Source organism: Siniperca chuatsi, linkage group LG2 (genome assembly GCF_020085105.1).
Source record: "Siniperca chuatsi isolate FFG_IHB_CAS linkage group LG2, ASM2008510v1, whole genome shotgun sequence".
NCBI classification, from domain to species: domain Eukaryota; kingdom Metazoa; phylum Chordata; class Actinopteri; order Centrarchiformes; family Sinipercidae; genus Siniperca; species Siniperca chuatsi.
Window position 1 is genome coordinate 32425813 of NC_058043.1, and position 25147 is coordinate 32450959.

The 25147-nt window shown below is 39.4% G+C and overlaps 2 protein-coding genes and 1 long non-coding RNA gene across 6 annotated transcripts in view; 2 read left to right on the forward strand and 1 right to left on the reverse strand.

Annotated features, from left to right (window-relative positions):
• Window positions 1–12912, forward strand: part of cntn2 (contactin 2) — a 75389-nt gene extending 62477 nt beyond the window's left edge. For all 3 annotated transcript variants that reach the window (XM_044212946.1, XM_044212957.1, XM_044212950.1), the window contains exons 19-23: window positions 68–183; window positions 757–943; window positions 2757–2869; window positions 6416–6584; window positions 8167–12912. In XM_044212946.1, the coding sequence (XP_044068881.1) occupies window positions 68–183; window positions 757–943; window positions 2757–2869; window positions 6416–6584; window positions 8167–8276 (695 nt within the window). In that variant the 3' untranslated portion in view covers window positions 8277–12912. The remainder of the gene's footprint in view (window positions 1–67; window positions 184–756; window positions 944–2756; window positions 2870–6415; window positions 6585–8166) is intronic.
• LOC122883890 lies at window positions 6461–19043 on the reverse strand. Of its 2 annotated transcripts, XR_006379756.1 has the most exons (4): window positions 16852–19043; window positions 8145–8390; window positions 7269–7372; window positions 6461–6592 (listed from the first exon to the last, which is right to left on the reverse strand). It is a non-coding gene; the product is annotated as an uncharacterized LOC122883890 (long non-coding RNA). The 2 variants fall into 2 exon arrangements; XR_006379757.1 differs by lacking the exon at window positions 7269–7372 and having other exon boundaries at window positions 6474–6592.
• chia.1 (chitinase, acidic.1) lies at window positions 14813–23853 on the forward strand. Its single transcript, XM_044212973.1, has 12 exons — window positions 14813–14842; window positions 15268–15333; window positions 16083–16112; window positions 16236–16440; window positions 19346–19402; window positions 19552–19717; window positions 20751–20875; window positions 21254–21377; window positions 21960–22142; window positions 22698–22814; window positions 23059–23185; window positions 23414–23853. The coding sequence occupies exons 2-12, from the start codon at window positions 15315–15317 to the stop codon at window positions 23620–23622; spliced, it is 1362 nt and encodes a 453-aa protein (XP_044068908.1). The 5' UTR covers window positions 14813–14842; window positions 15268–15314; the 3' UTR covers window positions 23623–23853.
• The last annotated feature ends 1294 nt before the right edge of the window (window positions 23854–25147 follow it).

Sequence of the window (25147 nt, forward strand, 5' to 3'; positions counted from 1 at the left end):
GACACAGTGTACATCATGAAGTATGTTGCATATTCTGACCTCCTGACCTCTCACTGACTCCTCACAGAGCCAACAGCAGGACCATCAAACATCAGTGCTGCGCCACTGACCGCCTTTGAGATCCAGGTTTCATGGGAGCCTGTCCAGCAGCTCAGCGCCAATGGCATCCTCAGAGGATACGAGGTGATGGGATAGGATAAAAAAAGCGATACAGCAATATTCAAAGGGACTAAAAATTACCTGATGAAGTCATATATACAGACCAATCAGTTTTACAAAGTACAGAGAAATTTGATATTTATTTGTACATAGTCCTCTGACCTGCCCATAAAGTTCTAATCATTTTATTAGCTGTTCTTAGTCCACAAGCTGACATAGTTCTAGCTTACTTTATAAACTTTTATTGTTTTGATCCCCAAGATCTTAACAAATGTATTACTTTATTAGTGCCGGGATGGCTGATATCAACATACTCAACACGTTCAGTGCTAGTTGGTAAAGTAGAGATAATCAGTTTCATTTTCCCTTATTGATGAAAATGGATGACCTCATTAGACAGCCACTGCAACCACAGAGACACAGAATACAAATATAAAATATCGATGTATTTGCTGCATCTGCTGCTGTAAATGTGAGGAGATTTCTGAATATGAAGCAGGGTGTTTGATCTTAAATCTGTACTGGCACTGCAAGGTTCATATGCAGTGTTTCAGGTTAGGTTTGTAAATGTCTTTTTGACATGATGTGTGTCCTCAGATCCGGTACTGGCGGCAGCATGAACGGGAAGCGGCAGCAGACCGAGTGCGGACAGCAGGACTGGAAACAACAGCCAGAGTGTCTGGACTTCGGCCCAGCACTCGATACCACGTCGCCGTTCTGGCGTACAACAGTGCCGGCACCGGGCCGCCCTCACCACGCACCACCGTCACCACCAGGAAACCACGTATGGATGCAGCACTCACACATGCATACACAGTCACATGTGTGGAAGTTTATTAAGGACAAAACTACTCAGTAAGCAAAAAAGAAATCTGCAAGTCAAGATTTATGAGCAGAAAGGGACAAATTCACAGAAAAAGTTATTTTAAAAAAATGTTTTGGTTTGCTTTTAGTTGGAAATCAGCCTTCAGCAACAATGAGGGCAAGAGTCTGAACATTTGTGCACTTAACAAAAATCCCACACAGTATGCCACATTTAATAAGGGTGCTTTCATAGCTTACCTGTTTAAATCAGTTCAGATGGAATCTGGCGCGTTTTTCCGTTTGTGAAAGTTGTCAGTCATACATGGACCAAACAACCATACTGAGACCACTTGAAAAAGTGTGTCTGCTTCCAACTGGACTAGGACTGGTTCGGTTTGTTTGTGATGTGAAAGTAAACCAACCACAGGATTGTATGACTGTAGATATGTAACTTTGGCTCAAATTAAAAAGTTAAACTACTGTTAAATCCAGCTGCTTATTGTCATCAGGAAGCGATCAGTATAAGCTGTGTATATATATCTACCCAGGATCAGTAATCATGGTACCTCATTTGTGCGTCCACAGGTGAGTGCAGGGATTTTCCCTGGTTAAAACAAATGTGTGTTGTGTTTGAGTCCTACTCTGTACCGATATTTTAGAATTTCCTAATTCGTCCTATCTGTCTGTCTTTATTTATGACAAATGAGGTTCATCTCAGTCTAGACTAATAATTGACATAATCACCTGTTTCTTCATGAGGTCTTTGTGACAGAGAAAGCCAGAGAAAATAAATAAACACATAATGTTCAGTTTAGTGCCTCATGACCTGCTGTCAGTCACTGCAGTTTGATTTCTCCTCTCCCCAATCAATGAGTTACCCATCAGTCCATATGACTTCATGCTTATACCTGTTTGTAATAATCAGTGTCAACAAAAAGAGAGCCAGAACTAAAAGTCAACAGTGTTATAATTTTGGTACTCAAAAGAAAAAGCTGCTAGAGCACTAGGAAGTAACGGCATCTGGTGGAGTTAACGCTGCTCTAAAGAGCAGCTCTGAAGCACAAGCTTAAATCCCATCACTTTGCTACATTTACAATTCTGTTTTGCTGTTTTTGACTTGCTGTAGTTTTGTCATTATTTAACTTCCATATACACAGACACAGATGCACAAACACACCCAGACACACACAGGAGTCATCTCTTCATGCATGTCCTGTCTTTAAGATCCTATGAGTGATACAACTAGGTTAAATGACCCATGCAGTCTCCTTCTCCACTCCTCCTCCTGGCAGAAATTGATTATCTCTTTTAGCTGTAGCAACCAGTAGGTCTTCTCAGTACTCAGGAAGAAGAGTAGGTACTAGACATGATCTCTATTTCCGAGCAGCATTCACTCCTCTGTCTGGAGCCACGTCAGCATGTACACATAGACCTGTCCTAACATACCCCTCATATCTCTATACTGTCACAGCCCGGCTCTTAGACTGCAGCAAAAACAGGAGACACACGGGTAAACTAAATAACAAAGTAATTTATTTACAACAAAATAATCAAAATAGACAAAAACCAATAGATGGGATGAATCTGTAAAGTCAGTAGTGTGGATGAATGAAAATGTGAAAAGACAAGGAAACAAAAAGCCACAGCGCAAAAGATGTGTGGTAAGAAGATCTGCCCAAGGACTGGCTGGTGCTCTGGTTTGCCGCTAAGCCACAGTCGCCCCTGTGGCTTAGTGGTGGCTATCAGTTTGTTTTTTTTTTTTTTTTTAAAATATGCTTGTGTTTCCTTTACAGCTCCTAATCGTCGTCCAGGCAACGTGTCATGGAAGACTGATGGCTCATGGGTAACGGTGAGGTGGGACCATGTGAAGGCCATGCACAATGAGTCTGCTGTACTGGGCTACAAAGTAAGTGCTAAAAGTGTGTGTATATGTGTTTGTCTGCATGTTTGACTGCATTGTTCTCTAAAAGGGTTCTCAGGTAGTAGTTTACTAAAGTGTTGGCTTAAGTCAATGACACTTGATCTGGAGTCAGACTGTAATGATAAAAATGAAGACTTGAGACTTGAGAGACAGCTGTGAGACTTGGCCTCTTTGAAACATGACTTGAGACCATGCAAAAATATTCAGGTCTTACAGTTTCACCTGGTAAAATCTTGGAGCAATCAATCATAAATAAGTCAATACCAGGCAATCCTTGCATAAATAACTGCACGCCTTGAATATTTGATTATTAGGTCTATTGTTAGGACTTGGCCTCTTGTATTTAAAAATCACTATTTACACAGGAACGTAAACCGTTCAGATGCTGTGTCACTTTAATATCTAACATTCAGACTTGAAAGACTTGCATTTTGACCTGCTACTGTGTGTCCTTGGCGACTTGTGACTTGACTTGTATGTTATGTATGGACACATACACACTCAAAACATTTGTCAGACCAGATTTCATTAAAAACGCGAAAAATCAGATTGAAGATCATGGTGTATTTAATTAATTGCATTTTTGAGGGCTCTATGTAGCTTGATATTATATTACTAAGAATGTACACACAAATTTAGCTGTCAAGATGTGTGATGATCACATGATCATGTGATGCTCATGTTAAAAGGAAAATTCGGTACCTTTTATGTTGATGTCCAGTAAGTGTTGATGGTAAATGTAGTCAATCGAAGCAATAAATTCCTCAGTGCATGCTATATTGACCGAGAAAGCGGAGTTCGCCAAGTAGTTCTTCCTACATCCAGCGACTTCATTTGACGTGACAGTGACATAGTTGGAGGCACGGAAGAACTACAGCTGATTTCAGCTTGGATTTCCAGCTACCATGAAGCTAGATGCCAAAGCTAGAAGCTAAAGTCAAAGACAGAACTTCCTTTTTGTCTTTGCTTGTATTGCAAACTAGCTACGTTTACAACAGCGAAAATGGCATCCCAAAATATGTATGTGTGCAGAGGATGTTGTGTTTTGGCTGACTCGGATATTCAGCCATATTTATTCGAGTATATGGGCGAAAAAGGAGAGAGGCTGAGGCTTCCACTGCAGCTGCAGCCGTGCAAGAGGATATGGCTGCAGAACCTGAGCTGCAGAGAGCAAACATCGACTGGTGGTGCCTTCGCTCAAATTGCCCTTCGATGCAAACAGAAACTGAGTAATTCTGCTGCAATGAATTTCAAATTTCAACATGGGCAGTTTTTGTGCAATGCTGTCGCCGATGTGAACCCCCCGTGCGTGCGTTACTATGCATGAAAGTTTTACTCCAATTTTGGACAGAGGGGTGCTGGAGACCTTCAGGATCCTGAAGATAAACTGGAAAAGACAACCAAGACCAGCAGGGCTGAGAGGGCAGATGATTTTTGTCACCTAATGCTATGTTTTGGGCAACAAAGAAATAGCTAACGTTATAGGCTAGGGTGGTAATCTGGGCGATGTTGGACTAATGTAATATTGACAGTTGAGAGAAACTGTGTGAACGTTAAGCCTCATTTGATGCCAACTAAATAACGAGAGTAGTAGGCTGGATGCCGGTAACTGTTGCTTTTTGTGGAACTTTATTACTGCAACGCTAGCTCAGCTAGCTTAGAATTGTTGTTATATGGAAACCTGTTCTGCTCCAATCCTCGCTTGTGTGTGTGTGTGTGTGTGTGTGTGTGTGTGTGTGTGTGTGTGTGTGTGACGTAGGGGTGTGCCATATCATATTGTTCAAGATAATACCTGTATAATTTTTAATATAATAAAATAAATCATATCATGATAATGGCAACAGTCCGACTTGTTGACGTAATGACGTCGTACTGTTATGCACAGCAACAACAAGCATCGCTGAAAGCGAAAGTAACATTGGTACTGGCTCCACGGTGGAGGAGTTGGTTCCAAAAAGGGGAGCGACTTCAGTGGTTTGGTTACAAAAGATCAATCAGTGTTTCCCACACATAGACTTTACTTAATCGGGCCGCTCAGGTATATTAACAGCACCATCCGCGATCGATTAACTAGTGGACAATCGAATGTATTCTTTCAAATATATATTATATTTTCAATAGACACATATATATATATATATTTCTGGATTTTTATCATATCGTCAAGAATATCGTTATCGCAGAAATACCCTGAAATATTGCCCTGAAGGTAACGATATAGCTATGTGTGAAAAAGAAATGGTCAAACTGCAGGAATTCATTTGCTTGGCAACATTGTGTAACTTTGATTAGCACCCAGCAGCTCGCTTGCTCAGACCATAAAGCTGCAACGTTAGAGGCCCGCTGGGCAGTGAGGCCAAGGCTAATACGGAGATTTCAGATTTCCACTCGAACATGTGCAGTGGCAAAGTTTTTTTGGTTTAGAAGCGGTTATTGTGGTGATATCCACGATGGAAGCGCAGCTAGACTCGGTAAGCTCTGTTGTTGTTACGGAAGCCCGCTGGGTGAGTGTGGGCGTCCGAAGCTTCCATCCTGGTACACGTAGGCACTGCCAGCACGGCTCCACTGGCAGTGCAGGAGAACTCTCCGTTAATATAGCTTGCACTGAGGAATTTATTGCTTCATTTGACTACATTTACCATCAACACTGACTGGACATCTACATAAAAGTTGCCAAATTTTCCGTTTAAGAGGCTAAATAATAATAACCCTCATATAGCTTTGGCATGAGAAATGCTGACTGATGATTTGCTTTTGCAATGTCAGATCACGATACTTGTAATCTCCGCTGCATGTGAGATATGCAAAGTAATAAAAAGACTGTATAAAAAAATCAAAGATCGTGTTTATAAGCCTTGTACCAGCTCATGCATGAGGAAAACATGATCATTTAAAGATAACTACTATAACAATGGCCCTTTGACTTGAACACAAACAATGACATTGCAGTATACAAATCAATAAAATCACTGATCTGATGCTAACTGTAAAGATGCCTTTTCAGAATCAGAATCAGAAATACTTGTTTGATCCCCGAGGGGAAACTCTTTTGTTACAGCAGCTCACTATCACGTCAGTGCACACAGGGATAGAAGTACTAAGCAAAAAATATAATACACTATAATACAGGTCAGAAAATAAAATAAGTACCAAGTGGGTATAAGTATAAAATAAAGTAAGAGTGAAGTACATTTTATTCGCCAGCGATCTCACGTTGGCCATGACGAGAGAAGGCAGACACGGCTTAAATCTCTTGTTCTTAAGTCTCTTTTGTCTGCACCCCTCTCTCTTCCCTCGCCGCTTCGTTCCACCTCTGCATCCTCGGTGTGTCCTCCTCCAGATCTCTGTGGAGACATCGGTTGTCCTGGGCGCCATGCCGCTCAGCTGCGGCGCGATCAGCTGTTCCCTGGTGTAAACAATGCGGCCAAACAGCTGATCTGCAGCGGTGCCCTGACCGAGTAGCAGGAGAAGAAGTTCAATGTATGTTGCAATGTTGAGGTCTGAACTAAACTGCTGCGTTCTGTGTGTCAGGTTCTGTACAAACATGAGGGCCAGACAGCGTTGAAGGTTCTGGACAAGGCAAAGACGTCAGTGAGCCTGCCGCTGCCAAAAGACAACGGTTACGTTGTGTTGGAGATTCGGTCCTGGGGAGAGGGCGGGGACGGGCCAGCACACGAGATTATTGTGTCCCGGGACTCAGGTGAGACACTAAGAAACACACACCAAAGCTTTCTCTGAGTGACAGTGATGTTTTAGAGTAATAAACAGAGAGTGAAATAGTCAGTGATGATAGGAAAGCAACTGGTAGAGCTTAAATTAACTGATCTTTGAGGAATTACAGAAATATTGACAAATTGAAATTATTTTATCTGCACCACAAGTCACAGTGCCCACAATCCCGTGATCCAACACTCCTACAGCACTCCATTGCTCTCAGGCTAAGATGACCTATATTTTTTATTCATGTCACTTGTGGCCGAGACAGGTTCTACTTTGGCACCAACACAAACATTTATGTTTATGTTTATGTTTGTCATTAATAGCTGATATACTAGTATCATGTGGAAGAAAATTATTGTGGCAGTTCTCAAGATACTAGTTTGCTATGCATGTTGTTATGTTTGTTTAAATCACCCCACAGTAGTTAGTGTTAGACATACAAATACAGCAGGAATGATGCAGTCTTGAAGCTCCAAAATGTGGTATGTATTCCAATACTGGTTTAAAAAGTGAGATTTGAAAGACAGAAATCTGAAAACCAAGCCCTGTAATGACTGAGCCATTTAACCCATGGATGTATTATGGTCACACGGTACATTAGACATGGGCAATATAGATAAAAATCCCCCTATCACAGGGGCGCCCTATTGGTTGAGTCACTGACCATGAACTGCAATGTTCCCAGTTGAGATCTGGCTAGGGACCTTTGTTGTATGTCATTCCCCATCTCTCTCCCTTCATTTCTTGTCATCTCCCTACTGTCGGTATCTAATAGAGGCATAAAATTGATATCGATATATATATGGTGATATTGTAAATTATCATGGAAAATCATTTGAGAAACTATATGGATAAAATAAACAAACAAGTATCTGTTTTTTGTTATTCCAGCAAAGAAAATACTTGACTAATGAAGGTACTTTATTGCACGAATTCAACAAGCCTGTAAATCCAACATGCCATAAAACAGTCCTGATTTGCAACAATGAAACAGAAACAGAAAAGTATGCAAATGAGATTAGCAATATTGTGAATTCAGCTGTATTAAAACACAGTATAGGTGATCACAGAGAGCAGGAGGGGTGCACAGTCTAGTAATCTGTGGACATGGTTTTAATTACCAATCTGTTGGATTTCCACATCAATATTTTTAATCTGCACATTGGAAAGTAAAATTCGGACATGTGTGAAATGTGAGTATGGTGATGACTCTACAATGGGATGACAGCTAATACTTTTAGTTATAGGTTATAGTAGGCGGTAAATTAAGAAAAAGTAACCCCTCCTCAGAGACTGAAGCCTATTATTGATCCAAGGCCATGTTACCTTAGCGACAGGAACATTAGGATATCTATTATGTTGCTCATAAATATGTCAGCAGTATCTAAAGCAAATACAGGACCGTGAGACTTATATATGGTATTGTACTGAGGTTTAATATTCAGCCCTAGTTACTTATGATGTGTACTGATTCACGGTGTGAGATGCAGACTATCAGGGCTGGAAATATTTATGTTTTTTAAATTGAGTTGTTACATACTGTCTCTTTCTCTCTCTCATAGGAACTGGTATGATGGTGCAGAATGAGGCCTCCTTCACATCGTCCATTCAGCCTCTCCACCTCCTCACTGTCTTGGTTCTACACACTCTTGTGTCGTCGTCAGGCCTGTGATCTCAGCCAGTCGGTGGACTTTTTACTTTTAATGGCTTGAAACTTAAGCCCTCCTGTGTCTCAGTCTGTGTTTTGGGTTGGGGTGGGTTCCACTGGTTGGGGAAGGTTGTAGCACTGCAGGGATTGGAAAGGGTGGGGAAGGAAGGAAGGGTTTCAGTTTTCATTTAAAAAATAAAAACAACGAGGGTCTTTTTAAAAAAAAGTCTGGATGGGTTGAAAGGGGTGGGGGAGCAGGGCAGCCCTGTCTGGTTGTGTATTTGTGTGTCAGTAAAACCATGCCTTATGTGGACCATTACATCTGTGGCTGACGCGTCTCATACTTGCGTCCTCCAAACTGTAGCTTGTGAGACACAGACTTCAGGTGTAAATTATTCATAGAATCAGTGTATATAACTTGTGTACATGTGATGGCTGTCTGCCTGTTCACACTGAGAGCAACTTGGCTGATAAGTCTCGGTTGTGGGTGGTGAGCTGTAAAGATCTGCACCTAAAATATTAAGCTCCTCATGCATTTTTCACTGTGTGGTATATTCTGTCATAATTGTACAGTCAGCATTCCCCACATCCTGAAAAACCTGGAATTTATTAATGCAGCTTTCCAGTATTGGAAATGACAAAAGTGACCACATTGCCCTTGAGAGAAATGACTTGTCTTTGTTTTGGAATTAAAATAGGATGGCTACATAGACTTGCTTAAAAGTTCAAACCAGCTGTTCTCAAATCATGTGATCTGCAGTTGCCACATCTATGCTAAGTCAGACTTCAAATGGAGCTTTTTCTCTGCAACACTGCCCTGGTCTGATCCACAAAAAGGAATGTTGTCAGTCTAAATGACTTTGACAATGTCGTGGAAATGTTCTAAGACGCAAAGAAGTGTAAAATGTACACATCGAAGTTTACATCAGTTTACAACATGAAACTCAAAGATATCAGTTACGTATCAATCAAAAGGATGTAATTTAATACTTAAAACCCTAAAAGGAATAATATAGTTACATGATGAATATAATAAATCCTTCTTACTGAGAACATCTGGACACGCAACAATAGTGCAAAACATGTTTAAAGAAATGATACAGCTTTATTTAACTAACAATAAAATGCAAAATAATAAACCAACATCAGAACACAATTAGTAACCCAACATACTAGATGATGTACAATCATCAGCACAAGATCACAAAAAAGATCTAATATCAAAATCCTCATTAAGTCCCAAAAATGATTCGGTATTCAGGGAATAAATACATTTTTTTTTGTTGATTTGCTGAGTTAACACAACTATCTAGCAAGAGCTGAGGGCAACCCACACTGGGCGCGCATCAAGACACCCGTACCCATTGTTTCCATGTAAGCCCACACATCTGTGGTGCCCTGACGCGCGTTGTTGCAGGTGGACGCATGCCATTGTATCAGGAGACATCTTTGCCTCAACTCTCCAGAAAAGCAGCATCACCCCCATTTGCTCCCTGGACTGGTAGATCCTGGCTTCTGTACCTTGACTACTTCTTCTGTCTTTACTTTGCATTGCATGGCTTCAAATCCAAAACAATGGTAAAATTGCATCTACAATTTCTTTTCTACATTAACCAGCTTGGTAACCCAAATATTACTGACACGACATTCATGTTTCTTGTTTCTAACCCTTTTCTCTGAAAACACACATTTTGAGCATCTACCCAACTGAACTTGACATGACTTGCCTGGTCTTGTTGCTCACAGTGTGGACACAGAATAAGGGTCACTCATTCAGAAGCACTGAAGAACTTTTTGTTGTTGATTTTTAGCTCCTGCTAATGTCTTTATGCTTGTTTGTATTTTTGTCTCTGCTGTAATTATAACTACAGATACAATATGCCACTGGTCCAAATGAATGTTTACATTTTCTATTTTTTATGTCTCATTTTGGGGGAGTATTTGATTCTTTTTACATTGTTTGTGCCTGCATTCTTTGAATAATTCCAACAACAAAGTAAAATTGCTTCTGTTAAGTGTTTATTGGGTTTATTGCAGCTGCTTTTGTGCTAGTAGGTTGATATAAAATGCCTGGGGCCAGAGGTATGAATCACTGGTAGAGATGAAAGAGTTGGTCACCAAGGTTATCAGAGAGTACAGTTAACAGTGTCATATATCGTCCTCATTGTAATCCTGTCAGCATCTATCAGCTCTTATGTAACTTGTCCGGCTCGCTACAGTTTACGGGAAGGATGTGACCTCATTCCGGTGGTATTCTTTTGTCCACAATTATCCTGTCCAGGTCAGGTCTGGTCAGCGTGTCAAAGATAGACATCAAGTGCTTAGAATTTGTGTCTTTTGTTGTTTTTGCCTTAATTTTTTGGTTGATTTGCTCAGAACTGTTTGCTGCCAACAGTTTAACATAAGGTTAAAGGGTAACTGATGCTTTGGGTTTAGATTGTCGTCCAATAGTCAGCAAAAAGTGTAATACATGGTTTTGGTTTTCTGTAGCTGCCAACACAAAAAGCCCAGTCTACTTTTTATTCAATTATTAATCTATTCCAAATCTTAACAAAGTAAAACGTGAAACAGTAGTTTGAAATTAAAGAAAATAAACTCCAGGTCCACTTACTAGCTTTCAGACGTATCTCCTCAGCGCATGTAGAGAGAGTTCAGTTGTCATGTGACATGTGAAGTGTGGAACGTGACAATTGAACAAACTCCATCCACTGAGGAGAGCTGTGACATGTGGTTGATGATTTTATGGCAGTTTTAACAAAGTAGTTTTATTTATCTGTTGTGGGAATAGCAATGCTGTTAGCATAGCCACCACTGCGGTTTGATAAATGTAAACCAAAGGGGCAGTATTGCCGTCAAATATCATAGTTCTTGGTTGAAGCTACAATATTCAGCATCTCCTTGAGAAAGGATTTGTATTTGATCTGAACCGATAAATCGGCCTGGCCAGTATATTGGCTAATACTAGCTTATTGCAGATATATATTTATCTGTGCATATGATGACAGATGAATAACAATTCTTTTACAATTCACATTTTTTTTAAATATCAAATTTAAGGCACTCTTATCCAAAATGTTTGTTTATTGGATTGTTTTAAACTCTCAAATATCAGTAGCTGAACCACTGAACCAGAAAAGGCTTATTGCTGGCACACATACACAATATGATGTGCCCACAAATTCTACTAGCCCCCAAAACATCCCAACATCATAAAAAAACACATTTCAGGCAAGTTGCATGTTGTAGTTTTCAGCCAGTCTAAATGTTATGACCACTCTGATGAAGTTAAATTTGGATGATTTGACCTCAATCTTGAGAAATTGTTCATTACTTACAGTCCTCAGTGTCTACAAATTAGCTGCCAGACGGCCGCCATGTTTTTCAGTTCACCTGCTCCTTAGACTAGTCCAAAGCCAAAGCATCAGAAGTTGGTGAATCACTTAAGAAACTCCAGGATTTTTCTGTTGGATACAGATTCACCAGTTTGTTTTCTGGTCTGCATGGATGTGTTTTTCATACACTCGTGAAAAAAACTGAAAGAAGACTAAAGAGAGACGGCATGTGTGAACAATCTTCACTGTTACCCATTAACTCTGGATAGGAGATCCAAATTATCTTTTCTTCTTTTATTGTTATGGGGGGGGTTGTTGTTGTATTGTATTTAAACATTGTAATGTTCTGGACGACCAAAACATTTTTGTGTTACTTCAGTATTCATTTTATACTTTGCAAGTGGTTGAATGATAGGCCACTTGCACTTGATTGTACAATGATGTACTTCATTTTGTCAGGAAAATGTAACTTTTCACCACGTGCTTCATACTTAACACCAAAATATTGCTCTTAAATTATCATTTAACTTATGTTAGTTTGGGTGTAGAAAAAACAATGTATTAGGCAAACTTAAGGAAATATAATTTTCTATGAACACTGGAAAGCAAAATATCACAAATGTCAAAACATTTGTACTTTGTAGGCTATTAGCTGTAGACACATTATTATTATTGCTCACATGTTCTTTGATTAGTAAAAACTGAGATTTAAATTTGGGTTAGACCAATATACCAGTGTACTGATATTTGGAGCAGACTAATCTCAGCATAGTCTACCTCTGGGCCTACAATCATTTCAATACTCTGGCTTTGGTTTTAGTGTCCCATAACGGTCTAAATACTGATTCTAGGTTTGCTGTCTGTTTCAGTACTGAAGTATTGGTATCAGCCTTCAAAAACAAAATTGGTCCAAACCTGAATTTAAATCAACATCACTGTCTTTCACTCAGAAATGTTGAGCTTCACACAGCTGCTTCATCAGAAGTTGGAAATGCTTTCAGAACCATTGAATAATGTCCTGGTTTTGTGTTTTTGTGCTTTACTCTGTAAGAAGTGTTTTCTCAATGCCTTTAGTATTCATTGAAGAGCCATATAGTCATTTCACCATGTCTGGGTGCTCAGTCACTGAATGTTCTGGCTGATGGACTGGCGGACTGACTGATTACATCACTCACTTAAGGTGGTAACAGCGAGTCTGTTTCATATGGCTTGACTGAATGCACTGGATAATGTTGCCTTTGGGCCTTTTTAAAATTGTGATTGAATGGAAATGTGATGGAGGGGTGCTACTTGTAAATATGATTTAAAATAAACACCTTGGGATTGTATTTCAGCAATGTGTGCTACAATGTTTACTACATTCACAATCCTGTTTATTGATTAACTACCCACATAGATCACAGCAGGTCCTGTTGACATTTTGCTGTGAGGGTGGCACGAGAGGAAAGATATACTACATATAGACAGGCAGACACTATACGGATTCGACCAGATTTTAGCTGCGAATTGGTCGTCCCCGACTAATGTCTGAATCGGTTGTCGTTTGACATGCAGTTTGAACGGTCAACGATCTGGCTCTCGGACAATCTGATGGATTTCTGTCAGGTTCTGCAGTTTGAGCAGTGTCTGATTTCTCTCATGGCTGCTGTCAAAAGATCTGTTATCAACTGTAGTGAGCATGTTTTAATACGATTGGAGTAGTATTACACATGTTTTGGCTAAAACTTTAGTCCTGACTGAGACTGCTGTGATATACAATTGAACTTCACTGCGGAACAGACATCATATTGTCTGCATCTTCCAGACACCTGCAGTTCCACGTTATTCTTACTTTCCGTAAGTAGATATAGTAGAATTGCACAAAGTAACGCTGCCCCTCTCTTTTTGTCATTATTGAGGACGCAGCCATCTTGTTTGAATAAACTTCATTGGAATTATGACTGGACATAACCAACTGGGGGTTATATGCTGATGGTCAGTGTGAGCTCCACATCGTGGTCTCTCAGTTGATCTGTATAGTGTGAGCATAAAAATCGCAGCTTCTGGCTGTGCAGATTAAAACGTGTTGTGTGACACACAAAAACACAAAATACAAGATTAATAAAATCGCACGTTGACTGCCCAACTGAAAATGAAAAGTGTTCATCCTGTGCAGAAAATTAATGCAACTAGCCCAATTTCTTGTGCTCAATTAAACATGTTGGTAGCACTACAGGAAGGATCAGGGGGTCACCAAAATCATCAGGGTTCATCCATGGTCAAAGGTAACATTGATGGTAGTGCTAGAGGACCATGAATATCCAAACAACAACAACAAATTTCAAGGCAAATATTATCAGTAGTTCCATACTACATACTTATTCTAAGCAGTTTTTGAAGATGGTGTGTGCTCATACTAGAAAATATATAGTTCATACTATAAAATATTGTATATGTTTGATATAATATAATATATGTTTTGATTATGTTATTCATGGACACTATTTTCCCACAATAGGATGCACAAAAGAAAATGGGGTCGATATTTACAGCTTAAATTTTTTTTTTAATAAATTGTGGATGGTGGTGAGACTGATCCAGGAAGAAGAAAATACAACTGAAGTTGAATTAAATAGAATTTGGATTTAATTGACAGTGGCATACTAATGTCGCACTTATATTGACGTCCGAGGGTCCACAGTTTGCATCGTTTCCTGTTAGTGTTTTTAAAATGTGTAGAAATCGAATATGAGACATTGTGGTTTTGGGATCAGTTGCATTGGAGCTAATTGATAAACATCAACAGCTGCATTGATTGGACACTGTATCCCAGAAATCCTGTCCACATAGTGAGGTTGCCTCTGTACAAACCCAGATGACTCTTGGATGGATTGGTGACTAGTGTGATAGCTAAAAAGATGCAACATATGCAATAAATAAGACAGCTTTGGAGTTGGCAGACAACGTGTTTTTTCACTTTTGACAGAGCTAGACTATTCATGCAGATGCACACTGATTACACTTCACTACACTATCACTACAGTAGATGTGATGTAGAAGTTGAACTGATAGCTCATTTCAAAGCAAGTCTAATTCTTTCATGGCTTCGCCCAATCTTACCTGGAAGTGGGGTTATTAGGCACGTCAGCCAGACACCCGCCACCCTGAGCCCTTATCAGCTGCACTTTGACACCAGCTATTAGTCATTAATCAGTCAAATATAAATCTGACCCAACTCCACTGCGCTTTGGACTCTGCTTCTGTTCCTCTTGAAGAAAGGTAATGAGATTGTCACCATGTTTGGAATTGTGTCGTATGCAACTAGCAATTATCTGCAAGTTGCTTCATGTGCTAATATTTTATTTTAAAAAGGGGAATAGTGGTTACATTGTACTAAAATTATTAGTAGATGAGAATAATTTTCATTATTGATTAATTTAAGGATTATTGTTTTGAAAATTTGTTTAGCATATACAATTTTAATAAATAGTGCCAAATGTCCATCGTAAGACATCTGACTAAAGTGATTTCTTAGAATGGCTTATTCTGTCTGAGAAGAAAACCTGAAGCCATTTAATTTACTATGATATGAAATGCTGCCATCACATAACTTACTAATTGTTTAAGTAGTAGCTGCATGATATCTGCTTCTGTTTTTCATGTATTTTATCATCGTCTCTTGTGAATTTTTTCTGATCATTCAGAGGTTCACTGCTGCAGCAGAAAACTGATTGGATCTCCAGAGAGCACAATGGCGAGACTTTTCACAGGTAAATAGCATTCACTCATTCATTTTTTTTTATTTGATATACCAGTTATGTGTACACAAATACTGTATATATACAGTACAAATATGTGTGTATATATATATATATAAATACACATAATAAGACGGCAAGAACTTTATATAGACATAGTATATTTCTATATATAGTACATTTTTTTAAACTCCAGGAGAGAGAGGTAGGAAGCAGAGAGCTTATACAAAGACCTCTTCTCATTCACTCATTCATTCATGCATTCACCTGCTGACCTGAGGCATAAGTGAAATAAGCAGTTAAAACTAAGCCTGAAATTGAAAATTATTCTGAAATTAGCTACTAACCGTCTTGAACATTTGAATAAAATGTCAGTTTAGTATTTTATTCATCGTATTTATCTCATGTTTCACAAATTTCAAATGTGTGCTAACTCTAGTATCTAAGTAATATCCTACATTTAAATCTTGCAGATATATGATATTGAGAAATACAATTGCTTAAATGGGTAATATAACATCATTTGTTTTTTTATTTTTGCACTCTCAGTAAAAAAGATATTGTACTAATCGGATGTTGTTTAAAATTACCAGATGAATATATTTATTTTTTCTTGCAGCAATTTTAATTGTAGTTGTTAATTTGCACACCAGGTCCCTGTTTTTCTTTTTTTAGACATGTATGTATTTACATGGTATGTCTATAATGCCTCAAGTCTTACATCTTCTCTTTTCCTGTTTTCTCTTCCTGTTTTTTTGCAGCTGTGGGCATTCTGCTCGTTCTGCACATCGGTAAGCATTAGTTTTGTAGGACAACAGACACTGGCTCTTCTTCACACTAATATGATCAAAATTTCAGAACAAACGCAAGTGCATTTAAAGTCTCAATGCTGATATCTTACTGTCTTCACTCAGCGTCATCCAGTAAACTGGTGTGCCACATGACCAACTGGGCCCAGTACAGGCCCAGTACTGGCAAATTCACATCAGATAACATCGACCCCTTCCTGTGCACACATGTCATCTACGCTTTGGCCACCATCAACAGCTTCAACCAGATCATCCCCATCGAGTGGAACGATGAGCAGCAGTACAGCAAGCTCAACAGCCTCAAGAATGTGTGAGTTAACACAGTCTGTACAGTCAGCCAATATGGACACCAACATTCTGCTGATGTGGTTTATTCAAGATAACATTACACACATAGTGTTTAGTGCCTAGTATTCAACATTTAATTTTTTTTTCAAGCCAAAACAAGACAAATATTCAATTCTTTTTCCTAGAGCTGTACTCTTGTCCAGGTGGGTTGGCTTTTAGAACAGAACTATTTGTAGCCTGGAATCCTATTTTTTAAATCCCAACACTTTAATCTACACATTAATGTCAAGTCATCAGGTAAAATGTGGCATACATTTATGTTCTATTTTTAAAATCATGGAGGGATCTTTCAACTGATTATATAGAAATAACGATACATTTCTAATTCAATTAATGCATTTTTATAGAATCAAATATCAAAGAAAACTCTCACGTGACCCCTTCTGCTTCTTTCTTCTTCTTCTTCTCCTTGGGACCCAAAAGTCCTGTCGTTTAGACCATTGTGAGGCCAAGCCTAACATTAAAATTATGTTGCATTATCTGTATCTAGCATTGTATGGGTGTCCAGGGAGGAACCATCACCATATCAGCTATTCAGTCAGCAGTCTTAGAATGAATAAAGGGCCAACAAATGACACACCACAGTAGATAGTAAAATTTGTTATTACTTTATGAGCTGCAGTACATGAGAGCTTGGGACAACAATCTACAACATAAAATGTAGTTGACTTTGCAACCTCCACTCTCAAATTGTTCCTGATGTTGCACAAGTCTGACCTGTTTCAAATTCAAGTTCAAATTTATTTATAGTCCACATTTCATACTAATTTATCTAAAAGCATTTTCCGCACTAGCAGATATTCATACATATTCATTATTTAAATGTTCTGTAGGCACTGTAAAAAACTGTCTTAGGTTTTAAATAAGTATAATACAGAGACACTTCTCAGGTCAGCAGCCAGACTGCTTCATTTCTGCGAGGTCAAACACTATAAGCGTGAGATCTTTTCTTTGCCTAGCACCAAATGATCTGAGTGGTCTAACAGGCTAACAAGCTAACAAGCATATCAGAGCAAGGTCATTTACGAAACGCTTGTATAGTGTGACGGGCAGCCAGTGGAGACACTAAGACTGCAATAATACAGTCATATAGTGTGAGTTGTAACACAGACAGCTGCATCCTTGATTAGCTGCAATCCAGCCAATTAGAGTAATCTGATCAGTTGGTAATAAAGTTAAATTTATGATACTTAAATTAACTGGAGAATCTAAAATAACCTTTGGATATGTTTTCAGGTGAAGAATATCTATCCAGCATCTAAGAAAATAGTGGCAATGTTTATATAGATATATATAAAGATGAATGAACTGAATATTGTGTTGCAGAGATATCTACTGAAGTTAGCATGCAAACCGATCCCCAGCCCGTCCTGTCTCATAATACCACTTGGTACCTCAAGAGACGATAGTCTGATAATGTAGCTCAGCCCGTGTTGAGATACTGGACCCAAAATTGGCTCCTATTCAGTCCAATGAGAATTGCTAGCCTGGCGCATATGGCAAAAAAAGTTTCTATTTTCCAGGTTTACTTTGGGGGTATGCGGCCCACTGAATATGCGCAGTAGTGTTTCTCACACTGGCCCCGCCTTCGAGTTCCTGCTCGGCCCATAGTCTTTACATTGTGATGACGTCACAGATTTTTAAATCACTTTTCTCGGCTCATGGAGAGTTTTACAAATATAAAACCTCTATGGATCAAAAAAAAATCATTATAGAAAAGGTCAGTTCGAGGTGACCAGTCAGTTTTACAGACGTCTCTTTTACAGTAGTGGCCTATGGGGAAAAAGCTTTCTGGGCTGCAGGGGAATTTTTCTTGTGCAAGTGGCCACTGAAAAAAATTGGATGCAAGGACAGCTAAGTTAGCTGCATAGCTAACTGAGCTAACTAGCTAGCAGTTAGCAGCAGTTATGACCTGATATGTGATGTGTTGCACCCTATTTTTTGGGAGTATGAATATGACAGGTGGAGCGTAGTCTCAGTTCTTACACATTGCACATTTAAATTACAATCAGAGTTAAATATTAATATGTGGAGCTAAGGGTTATCAGAATCAGAAACAATCCCAAGTTTCTTTATTTTTTCACAGCCCTCGGGAGGAATGTGTGCAACAGAGAAGAGTCTTAACTATGGGCTTTTAGGTCTTAGAACTATAGTAAGACCTCAGTCCCATCACTATTTATCTGCAATAAATCAATAAGTTTAAAACTTCCAGGCCAATGGGTTACGTGGTGAAATAGTCATGTCATCAGCATAGGTAAAATTATGTGTTGTTGGATTCAATTACATTTTTTTATATAGTGCCAATTCATAACAGAAGTTGTCTCATTGCACTTTTCCTATAGAGCAGGACAAATCCCACCATGAGCAAGCACTTGGCAACAGTGGCAAGGAAAAATGTCCTTTTAACAGGCAGAAACCTTGGGCAGAACCAGATGCAATGTTGGGCGACCATCTGCCGTGTTGGGTTGAGAGAGAGAGAGAGAGAGAGAAGGGGGGTAGGGGAGAGGGAAGCACAATGCAAATTACACCTAGAATTTTACAATAGTAATAATGTAATTGTAGTGGTAATATTAATATTAATAAAGTAATAATAATAGGAATAATAGTCATAGGAATAATAATGACAATAATAGTAACAAGGCCAATAACAACAGTAACAGTTTTCGAGCAGGAACACGTGGCCAGCAGGTGGCCCACAACCACAGATCCAGTCTCTGCAGCTCCGGAGGTAGAAATACCTGCTGAGAGCGACAGAAGGAGAGAGAAGAGAAACGAGAAAGCACAAAACTACGGGAGAGAGAAGATGACGCGTTTAATGATGTGATAATTACATTTAAGGTTATGTTTGTCTCTCTCTCTGCTATTAGCAATCCTGCACTGAAGACACTGCTGTCTGTTGGAGGCACAGTCAATGGAATGAGCCCGTAAGTTAAAATATTATCCCAGTTCTCACGGTCTTCCACACACATACTCAATGTCCTTGACACACATTCTACTCAGAGGACAGAAACCTTCCTCTGCCACTGTATTACCAGAATGGAGGCCACAAGATTTTTTTTACACATCCCACCAGATTCATCGCCATGGTTGCCAGGCCCGAGGGTCGTGCAGCCTTCATCAGGTCAGCCATCAGCTTCCTGCGCACCCATAACTTTGACGGACTGAACTTGGCCTGGGAATATCCTGGACAGAATGGCAGCCCTGCGGGGGACAAGGAGAAGTTCACTCTGCTGGTCATGGTTAGCCTGGACTTAATTTTTCAATAATACTTATTATAAATTAGTGGTGTATCCAAGTGTTTCCTCTGCCATTCAATAGATGTTGTTGTGCATTTCAACCAGCCTAAAAGCCATTAGTGTTGAACCTTTATGTGATTGTAGCATTTTCAAAACTATTCTCATGGCATAAGATTTTGTTTGTGAAAAAATGGTGCAATCCAATGTAACTTTCAATCTATTCATCTCAGTGTCTTCATGCTGGATCCATGGGGGCATATGCATTGCTATCTGCCACACAGTTTCTTTAAAGACCACCACCAAATTTTAAAACCTCCAGCTCACTGAGGCTACAGCATTATTTAGAATAATAAAAAATGTACTCACTTTTACTTTTTGATACTGTGGGACAAACGAATGATCAAATTAACAAGGCACGCCCACAGCCACGCTTGCAGATCTGTAAGGCTGTAATTACGCACAGTGGTGATTTGAGCTAAATGCTAATATCAGGATGCTAACATGCTCACAATGACAGTACAGCTGAGGCTGATGGGAATATCATTACAAATTAAATGTTTTAACTGATTATGGTGCTGGATGAAAAGTCAGGAGGTCTCCAAAGGTATTACAATGAATCCTCATGGGGACACTACAGGATAATCAAAGCAGGATTCATCCACTAGAGAAACTTGAATATCCGTCCAAAATTTGGTGCCAGTCCATTTAGTAGATAATGACATACTGTATTTCAGCCGCTGATGGCGCTAGATGAAAAATTAGAAGATCACCAAAGTCATTAGGGTTCATCCATTGATATCTGTACAAAATTTCATGGCAATCCATCCAATAGTTGAGATTTTTCAGTCTGGACTAAAAAAAAAAGAGAAATGCAATACAAATGTTGATATTACACAATGAAGGACTGAACAACCAAAGTGCTTTGAGATGCATCATTCTTCCAAGTCTTCATCAAAAGACTAGTGTGGTAGTAGGAGACAGACAGAAACATTCAGATGTGGAGGATCGGATGTATTTTTGTTTGTTCTGCCTACAGGAGCTTTCCAAGGCCTTTGAGGATGATGCCAAAGACAACAGGAAAACTCAGCTGCTTCTGTCAGCCAACGTTGCTGCTTTCCGTCCCACCATTGACAGAGCCTATGAGGTCAACAAGATTGCACCGTAAGTTTGACTTCACTGGACTCAATGCACGTTTATGCTGAGAAAAGTAAGGTATCCAAAAAAGTATAGGTTTGGTATCAGTAGTGAAACACAGGCATGATACCCAGCCCTACTTACTGTGAATGACAGATAGGGGTGTCAGTATCAGGACATCTGGTAGGAAATATGAACATGAGACCAGTATTCACTGATGGGACAGGCCTTTGAAAGACCACTGGACTTTTCTAAACCAATGTGCCTCTTATTGTTCACAGTTAGAAAGAATTGTACCTTTACTGTTAAACCAAATAGTTTGCATGTGCTGTATACTATGTCCTTCACCAATGGTGAAACTTCTATTGCTGATCTAAAAAAAAAAAAAACTTTTAAAATCAACAGTCACCTTGACTTCATCAATGTCATGACCTATGACTTCCATGGACACTGGGAGGCAGCTACTGGACACAACAGCCCACTATACCGCAGCTCTGTGGACTCCGGCTCACACATTCATCACAATATCGTAAGACGCACACAAAGACACAAAAGACAGACACCTGTAAACTACACACACTTTTTGAAACTAGTCTATGTGTTAATTTGACTATTTATTGTCAAATTGTCCAAAATGCAGTTTAAGATCTCACTTTTATCTCACTGATGAGAACAACATTTAGGGTTGATACACTAACTATTATGACCACTAGGGGACAGAGGGTCTCTCAAAAACTTGGGATAATGAGTCGTGATATAATATTGAATATAGATATCAAGTGTTAGTTAGAAAATATTTGTCTACTTACATATCCAACAGCCACAGAGTGACATTAGCATTCATCTGGAGTCATGTTTCTATCCAGCATTTGAATATAAGTCCAGTATTCACTCCCCTTTTAGCTCTGGTTTGGTCTCCAACTCCTCCTTTTTAGCTGCTAGACTTTTATACCTAAATAATGAGCTGAATGTTGTAGAGATAGCTGTTCATTCACAGTTGTATCTGCAGTACTGGCAAACCTTTTAATTTCCAGAGAGGCATCTGATAATGTTAATATCAAAAATATTAGTTGTATACTCTAGTATTTATCTCCTTTGTCCTTTTTGTTAGAACTCTTCTGTATCCCACTGGCTGGCTCTGGGAGCACCAGCTCAGAAGCTGCTGCTGGGTTTCACCACCTACGGACGAACTTACCGCCTTCGCAGTGCAGCTACTGGCCTGGGAGCACCAGCTAATGGCCCCGCAGACGCTGGACCCTACACTCGCACTGCCGGCTTCTGGGCCTATTATGAGGTACAGCACATTCATAAAATGCATAGCTAAGTTTGTGTTTAAAGTCAATATTTCCCCAATAATGGCCACTGCATCTGTGTGCACTGATGTTAAAATGACAATGTAAAATCTCACACATTACTGTGCGAGTTAAGCCCCATTGGCATGTCTGTAATCAAAGAAACACACTGAACTGAGAACACAAGAAGTAATGGGGTTACTGCTGCTACTGTTGGTGAAAACACTGGCATCTCTGCCTCTTCTCTGCCCCTAAAATGCTGAGGAACTGACACGCCTGCCTGTTTTTTATACCTAAACATATCTAAAGTTACTCCACTCCGCTGTAACAACATGACTCGACATCAATATGACTTGCAGTCATCTACATTTGATCAAGGAGAAAATACACCTCTGAAAGACTAAGCAGATCCAAAATTCTAAATGTTAAAACAAGAGTTGCCTTTTCCTTTAAGTAGCCTATTTATATCAGTAAATACGGTAAGTTTAACTTAGAGTATCTCCCTCCCAACCCCTGTGTTGTCTGATGAAACTCTGTTTATGTTTCTGTGTTATCAGATCTGTGACTTCATCTCTAGTGCTACTGTTAAATGGATCGCTGAACAGGAGGTTCCTTATGCCACCTATGGCAGTGCCTGGGTAGGCTATGATGACATGCGCAGCTATTCTTCCAAGGTAACCATTACTACCTACAGTTATAATAATGTTATTAGGCAACAAATTCCCACTCTTGTGATCTGTGATCAAAAGTTGTAAAGCTCTTGTATTTATTATCTGAACTGTTTTTGAAAGAGAAATAATAAACAAGCGTTTTTATTTCTAGTATTTTTAGTTCCTATTTCTCCATTCTAGGTCTATTACATAGATCTGTAGCTGCTGCTATTTAATCACCTTTGTTACTGATGTGGTCGTCCCGTAGACCCAATGGATGACTGCCAACAGCCTGGGAGGAGCTCATGTGTGGACTCTGGACATGGATGACTTTGGTGGATCCTTCTGCTCACTTGGAACTTATCCTCTCATCAACCACCTCAGGATGTCAATGGGTAAATACCGTAGTTCAGCTACCTTAAAAAGCCATTCCCACTCACTGTGATGGCCTTTACTTTCTTATTTAATTGACTTAAATTTAATTAAATTTGTCTTCTTCTGTATTTGATAATAAAAATGAGGTTTATTTTTCAGTTTTGGTGCAGTTTGTAGTCAAGAAAAGGTTGGTTTAGCCTCTGTTTATTCTATTTATAACATTTCTTTCTCCATGTCTGATTCTGCAGGCTTCCCCCCAAAGCCCACCACCACTCCAGCCCCCACTACCACTAGGGACCCCATTGCCGACTTCTGCCGTGGCCGCCCCGATGGCCTGTATGAGAACCCAGCTGATAAGAACACCTACTTCCAGTGCTTCAGGGGAAACACCTACCTGCAACACTGCCAGCCTGGCCTCATCTACTGGGACTCCTGCAAGTGCTGCGACTGGCCATGAGCCACAGAAACCTGAACTACAAACACACAGTCCATTAATACATAAGACAGTGAATTATATTTCAGTGAAATCCTTTCATAGAGTGTCAGCTTGCACTGATTAACCTCATGGTGCTGGGTTACATCTGGAACTGAAAGTAAACCAATGAGAAAATTGCTCTTTGCAGCTGGCTTACTGCTTTCCCAAACAAAATAAACAAAACCTTGTCATTACATGACCTGATGAAAGATATGCCTGATTTACTTTTCATTCTTGTGTTTTATAAGAAAAGTGAACATTTTCTCTTCATTTTACTAGTTTCAAGTGAAGGTTGCTGGTGTGTTTCCAGTATTTGTATCCACTCCACAATAACACACTCAACAGTATTATATTCTTGTATATGTCTCTCCACAGGCTTTCTAACAATGGGTAAGGTAAGGTATGGATAAAATGGATGTGCTGGGATGAAAACCCCAAATAAAATCATTGTGACAGGAGCATAGTGTTAGGCAGAGCACAAGTTGCTTCATTCAGTGGCAGGTGTGTGGCATGGACATTATAACCTGACACTTCTCATTATATCCCCAACCTTGTCATTTCAAGTGTCTCGGATCCGGACAAAATCTAGTCTAATATACTTTTGTTTACACTTAGACGCATATATGCGTGCTTCTCTGTTGGCAAGATCACGAAGGTGATTGCAATCTGTCTTTGTTTTCCCAGACAACATTAAATAAGAGTCACTACTACTCCAGTCCAGTAGGTGGTGGTAATGTAGCTGAAGATGTTTGGTAACTACCAAAAACACCAGAAGAAGAAGAACTTCTGCACTTTAGCAGTTTAGCTTGCAATAAACTAAACTAACTAAAATTAACTGTTAGCAATAATAACTAGCTAGCTAACTAACAACTATCCATAAACTAGTACAAACACATGGATGAATTATGGCCTATTCATGAACTACTAATTTCAGTATTTTTTCAGTGTAACTTTAGCTGCTGTTAACACAGGGAAGACAGGACAGACTGTCTGACAAGCTACTGTACTTCCACAGAGTTCATGTTCATATATTTGCTTATTAATGGGGATTAGTTCTCCCAGCAGAATCCTACCTGCTTTTCGGATGCTTTAAGAGCACCCTAAGAGCAGAGCCTTTCCCATCAAATCTAACTGTACAACAATTTTCTATAAATTGGTAAATTTTTTGACATATGTGTCTCTGACTGAGCTATCATATTTTTCACAAAGATTTTTATAAGAGGTAAATGGAATGTACTTGTACTTGTATAGCACCTTTCTTCCGACCACTCAAAGCGCTTCACATACTACTTATCACATTCACCCCATTCACACACATTCATACACTGATGGCAGATGCTAACTGCTCATCAGTCCAAAGAAACTACCTAATCATTCACACACCCTCAGGAGCAATTTGGGATTCAGTGTCTTGCCCAAGGACACTTCGACATGTGGACTGGAGGAAGCTGGGACCATCTGATTGGTGGACACTTTACCACTAAGCCACAGCCGCAGGACAAAACAT

Bases quoted from the DNA above. Each gene is read 5' to 3' on its own strand.
- chia.1 (XM_044212973.1), top strand. The intron at 22,815-23,058 runs GTAACCATTACT...GTCGTCCCGTAG, and splicing joins TGCGCAGCTATTCTTCCAAG to ACCCAATGGATGACTGCCAA. The intron at 23,186-23,413 runs GTAAATACCGTA...CTGATTCTGCAG, and splicing joins CCACCTCAGGATGTCAATGG to GCTTCCCCCCAAAGCCCACC.